Source organism: Trachypithecus francoisi, unplaced genomic scaffold (genome assembly GCF_009764315.1).
Source record: "Trachypithecus francoisi isolate TF-2019V2 unplaced genomic scaffold, Tfra_2.0 Lachesis_group12, whole genome shotgun sequence".
Taxonomy (NCBI): domain Eukaryota; kingdom Metazoa; phylum Chordata; class Mammalia; order Primates; family Cercopithecidae; genus Trachypithecus; species Trachypithecus francoisi.
The window spans coordinates 8,994,369-9,000,147 of NW_022681457.1; the positions used below are offsets into that span (position 1 = coordinate 8,994,369).

At 48.0% G+C, this 5,779-nt stretch overlaps 1 protein-coding gene across 1 annotated transcript; it reads left to right on the forward strand.

Annotated features, from left to right (window-relative positions):
* Positions 1–3,068, forward strand: DPRX (divergent-paired related homeobox). The gene is made up of 2 exons (XM_033229284.1): positions 1–338; positions 2,642–3,068. Exons 1-2 carry the CDS (start codon positions 135–137, stop codon positions 3,032–3,034), a joined length of 597 nt encoding a protein of 198 aa, XP_033085175.1. The 5' UTR covers positions 1–134; the 3' UTR covers positions 3,035–3,068.
* Positions 3,069–5,779: the final 2,711 nt, after the last annotated feature.

Here is a 5,779-nt window from a genome sequence, read left to right on the forward strand (position 1 = left end):
TTGAACTCAGGAGGTGGAGGTTGCAGTGAGCTGAGACTGTGCCCCTGCACTCCAGCCTGGGCGACAGAGCCTCAGTCACTTGATCATCACGGTGTACCTCAGTGGAAAGGAAAGGAAAGTTCAGGCTTTTGAGAATGGAGTTGTTAGCAGTTCCCATTTGTGTCTCTTTCCCTTTCTTTCAAGGCAAGGACCAGATGCATGCACACAGGAAACGAACCATGTTCACTAAGAAGCAACTGGAAGATCTGAACATCTTGTTCAATGAGAACCCATACCCAAACCCCAGCCTTCAGAAAGAAATGGCCTCGAAAATAGACATACACCCAACAGTACTGCAGGTTGGAGAATGATCCCTCTTCTCACTAAACTGCCTTCCTGATCTAATCTAAATTCAAAGTCCCTCTAGGATAATTCCCGAGGTCTCATTCCGATCGCCAATATTTCCCAAACCCACACTCTCCTACCCGCATCCCCGTAAACCTTTCTTCAAACCCCCAGAGCAAGAATGGGAAAATTTTTCCAGTAAAGGACCAGTTAGTAAATAATTGAGGCTTTGTGGGCCGTACTGCCTCTCTAGCAACTATTTTAACTATGCCACCACAGTGCAAAGGCAGCCACAGACAACGTAAACAAGAGGCCCATCTGTGTTCCCAGAAACTCTTTTGCTCAGGTCAGAGTGCAGTGGTGCAATCACAGCTTATTGCAGTCTCGACCTCCTGGGCTCAAGCAATCCTCCCACCTCAGCTCCCCACGTATCTGGGACTACAGGTGCGCACTACCATGCCTGGCTGATTTTTTTTTTTTTTTTTGAAATGGAGTCTCACACTCTATCACCCAGGCTGGAGTGCAATGGCATGATCTCGGCTCACTGCAACCTCCACCTCCCAGGTTCAAGCAATTCTCCTGCCTCAGCTTCCATAGTAGCTGGGATTACAGGAATGCACCACCACGCCCAGCTAATGTTTTGTATTTTTAGTAGAGACAGGGTCTCACCAAGTTGGCCAGCCTGGTCTTGAACTCCTGACTTCAGGTGATCTGCCTCCCTCAGCCTCCCAAAGTGTTGAGATTACAGGTGTGAGCCACCATGCCCGGCTGTATTTACTCACCAAGTTGGCCAGCCTGGTCTTGAACTCCTGACTTCAGGTGATCTGCCTCCCTCAGCCTCCCAAAGTGTTGAGGTTACAGGTGTGAGCCACCATGCCCGGCTGTATTTTTTTTTTTTTTTGGTAGAGATGGGGTTTTGCTATGTTGCCCAGGAGGCTGATCTTGAACTCCTGGTCTCAAGTGACCCATCTGCCTCGGCCTCCCAAACTGTCAGGATTACAGGCATGAGCCACTGCGCCTGGCCTGAGGTTTATACAATTTTCACATTACAAAATAGTGTTGTTTTGTTTAAAGACAGAGTGTTACTCTTGCCCACGCTGGAGTGCAGTGGCACGATCACAGCTCACTGCAGCTTCGCGTTCCTGGGCTGAAGCCATCCTCTCACGCAGATTCCCAAGTAGGTGGGACTACAGGTGTGTGGGACTACAGCCTCCCGAGTAGCTGATTTTACTGGTGTGTACCACCAGCCCCAGCTAATTTGTATGTTTTTTGTAGAGATGGGGTTTCGTCATGTTGCCCAGGCTGGACTCAAACTCCTGAAATCAAGTGATGCACCCACCTCAGCCTCCCAGAGTCCTGGGATTATAGGCCTGAGCCACTGTGCCTGGCCAGTAGTATTCTTTTATTTTTTCTCTTTTTTTCTTTCAGTCCCAACACACCTGCAACACAAAATAGTACTCTTATTGTGTTTGTTTTTTCTCAACCATTTTAAAATGTAAAGCCTATTCTTAGCGCATGGGTGATACAAAGGCAGGGGGTGGTCAGATTTGACCACGAGCCTCAGCTGGCTGGCCTGAGCCCCAGAGCAGCCCTACAACTCATCCCCTTGCTCTCCTGTCCCCTGCTCTGGGTTTTCTGACCTCTGTCTCAATTTCTGTCCCCAGAATCTCTCATTTCTGCTCCTTCCTAGGAGCAGACTGAGAAGGGTTCCACAAAGAGGATATAAGTGGCCAAGCTGTGGCACTAGCTGTTCTCACCTACAAGTACTTGTATTAGCAACTAAAAGGAAAACTTGGGCTGGGTATGGTGGCTCACCCCTGTAATCCCAGCACTTTGAGAGGCCAAGGTGGGTGGATCATGAGGTCAGGGGTTCGAGACCAGCCTGGCCCATAGGGTGAAACCCTGTCTCTACTAAAAATACAAAATGTAGCCGGGCGTAGTGGTGTGAGCCTATAATCCCTGCTACTCAGGAGGCTGAGGCAGAAGAATCACTTGAATCTGGGAGGCGGAGGTTCCCGTGAGCTGAGATTGTGCCACTGAACTCCAGCCTAGGCAACAAAGTGAGATTCCATCTAAAAATAAATAAATAAATAAATAAATAAATATTTGGATAGGAGAGTTTAAGGGCCAAAAAAAAAAAAAAAAAAAGAAAAGAAAAAAAGGTTAAAAACTTAAAGGTTAAAAAAAGAATATAAATAAATAAAATACGTTTAACAAAATAAAAATTAAAAAGTAAAACTTTTTAAAAAATAGAATGACGAGTCTTCTGAATTCCACCCCATTCTCAACCCCTAGCTCTTCTCTCTCTCCCCTTCAGGTCTGGTTCAAGAATCACAGAGCAAAACTCAAGAAAGCCAAATGCAAGCATATTCATCAAAAACAAGAAACTCCACAACCGCCAGTGCCAGAGGGTGGGGTTCCCACCAGAGTCAGCTCGAGAAATGCAGACACACTACCCAGATTGCCCAGTGCTGCTCACCCGATCGGCCTGGTGTACACGGGTCAACGAGTCCCTTCATTCCAGCTCATCCTGTACCCCAACCTCAAGGTCCCTGCAAATGACTTCGCTGGCCACAGAATAGTCCATTTTGGCTGCTGCCAAGATCCTAATATATATTGCCTCTACCCCATTTTGGAATCCCAAGTTTGCGCTCCAAGCTTCCATGCTGGATCTTCTGCCTGTTCATCTCTCCAAAGTCGAGAGAGATGATAAATACAAAAAAAAAAAGAGATGATAATTACAACACGTTGTAATGGTGTGTGTGTGATACTGTGACATTTGTAGTTGGTCTTCATGCCTGTTTCCTGGAAAGCAGCTCCAGAATTCCATGGAGTCTCCAAAGTGCCGTCTTTTTGTATTTTGTATGCTAATATTGACCGATAGCTTTAGGATGGGGACTGGTCTCTGGAAAGACCCCAGTAGGATTAGAGGGCAAACATCCGGGAGGGGAAGGAAGCTGAGGGTGAGGCTGATCACCATTGGCCAATGGTTTCATCAGTCATGTCTGGGTAAGGAATCATCCATCAAAACCCAGGAGGACAGGGTTTGAAGAGGTCCCTGACAGCTAAGCATGAGGACGTACCTGGAGGGTGGCCTATCTGGGGAGGGCATGAAAGCGCCGGGCCCCTCCTCATATGCCTCATCCTGGCAGGGTGCAGTGACTCACACCTCTAATCCCAGCACTTTGGGAGGCCAAGGCAGGTGGATCACCTGAGGTCAGGAGTTCGGGACCAGCCTGGCCAACATGGCGAAGCCCATCTCTACTAAAAGTACTAAAATTAGCTGGGAGTGGTGGCGGGCGCCTGTAATCCCAGCTACTCGGGAGGCTGAGGCAGGAGGATGGCGTGAACTCGGGAGGTAGAGGTTGCAGTGAGCCGAGGAGATCGTGCCACTGCACTCTAGCCTGGGCGACAGGCAAGAATCTGTCTCAAAAAAAAAAAAAAGTTAAAAAAAAACCACTAAATAAATAAAAATAAAAAAGAAAGCACAGAGGACCAGCTGGAATATTTGGAAGACCAGAAAATGTCCTTAAAACTCAAACTGTCTAGGCATATAGTTCAGGTCCACCTAGCCTTTCGAATCAACACGAACCCTTCCTCAAGTCCTGGAGGTTGGCAACACAAAAACACCCTGTGGAGAACCTGAAGCGTTCCGTTCCTAAGAGTTGAGTCAATTGGATTGCAACCCCAAGATTCCTAAAAATCTCAAGTTCCTAGAAAATTCTCAGAAAAAGCAAGATGTCCTAAACCTCCCTGGCTGTATTCCCATGCAATTTCACAACCACCAGAGAATCTCCATCCCCTTGAACCTTGGTCCTCTGCCAGTGTTCCTCATGCCTGTGATCCCAGCACTTTGGGAGGCTGAAGCAGGCAGATGGCTTGAGCCCAGGAGTTTGAGACCAGCCTGGCCAACCTGGTAAAACCTTGTCTCTACAAACACATAAAAGTTAGCCAGTCTGATATACCAGTCTCAAAATAAATAAATAGACTGACATTTAAACATAAAATAAACATGAGTGTGTTAGAAAGAATCTACTGGCCAGGCGTGGTGGCTCATGCCTGTAATCCCAACACTTTGGGAGGCAGAGGTGGGCAGATCATCTGAGGTTGGGAGTTCAAGACCAGCCTGACCAACATGGAGAAACCCCATCTCTATTAAAAATACAAAATTAGCCAGGCATGGTGGCACATGCCTGTAATCCCAGCTACTGGGGAGGCTGAGACAGGAGAATCGCTTGAACCCGGGAGGGGGAGGTTGCGGTGAGCTGAGATTGCGCCACTGCACTCCAAGCCTGGGCAACAAGAGAGAAACTCCATCTAAAAAAAAAAAAAAAACCTGCTGGAGGATTTGGAGTTGAGCAATATGAGGCAGAGTCAAAGGAAGAGAAACTTCTGGATTGGGTGGTGCCAGCGGCAGATTCTATGAATAAGTATCTCAATACATCTTATCTACAGGACGGCTGACTAGAAAGAGGACAAAGCTGCAATAGCTAAATGGGTGGCAGCCATTGCTTAGCCAGAGGGGAATAGTTGGTGGGTTGGGGCTCAGGAGAAATGTTAAAAACAGTCTTAATAACAGCATGCCAGCTCGGCGGCCCACACCTGTGATCCTACGGGATTCCGGAGGTGGAGGGGGAGGCGGGAGGATTGCTTGGGCCCAGGAGGTGGAGGCCGCAGTGAGCTGTGATTGCACAACTGCACTCCAGCCTGGGTGACAGAGTGAGACCCTGTATTAAAACAAACATTATCAAGAAAAATTATTAAATGAATAACAAAAACAGGCCAGGCACGGTGGCTCACGCCTGTGATCCAAGCACTTTGGGAGGCTGAGGTAGGTTGATCACTTCAGCTCAGGAGTTCGAGACTAGCCTAGGCCACATGGCGAAACCCTGTCCCTACAAAAAACACAAAAATCAGTCAGGCGTGGTGGCTCGCGCCTGTAGTCTCAGCTACTTGGAAGGCTGAGGCAGGAGGATCACTTGAGCCCGGGAGGTGGAGGTTGCAGTGAGCAGAGATCACGCCACTGTACTCCAGCCTGGGCAACAATGGGAGACCCTGTCTCAAAACATAATAACAAAAACAGAATTCCTTGGTATAACCCAGTGGTTCTCAACCAGGGTTGATTTTGGGCAACAGCTGACATTTGGCCATGTATGGGGAAAATGTTTGGTTGTCAGGACTCAAGGGGATGTCTCTGGTATCTAGGAGGTTAAGAGTATGGATAGTATGAAATATCCTTCAACACACAGTCTCTCCCCCGCAACAAAGAATTATCTATCCCAAAATGTCAACTGCTCCAGGTGGAGAAAACCTGAAATCGCCTGAAAGATTGAATATACGAAGGCCAGTGGCCAGACCGTCTAGAAAAATAGGACCCTGGCCGAGTGCATTGGCGCATGCCTGTAATCCCAGCACTTTGGGAGGCACAGGCAGGAGGATCGCCTGAACCCAGGAG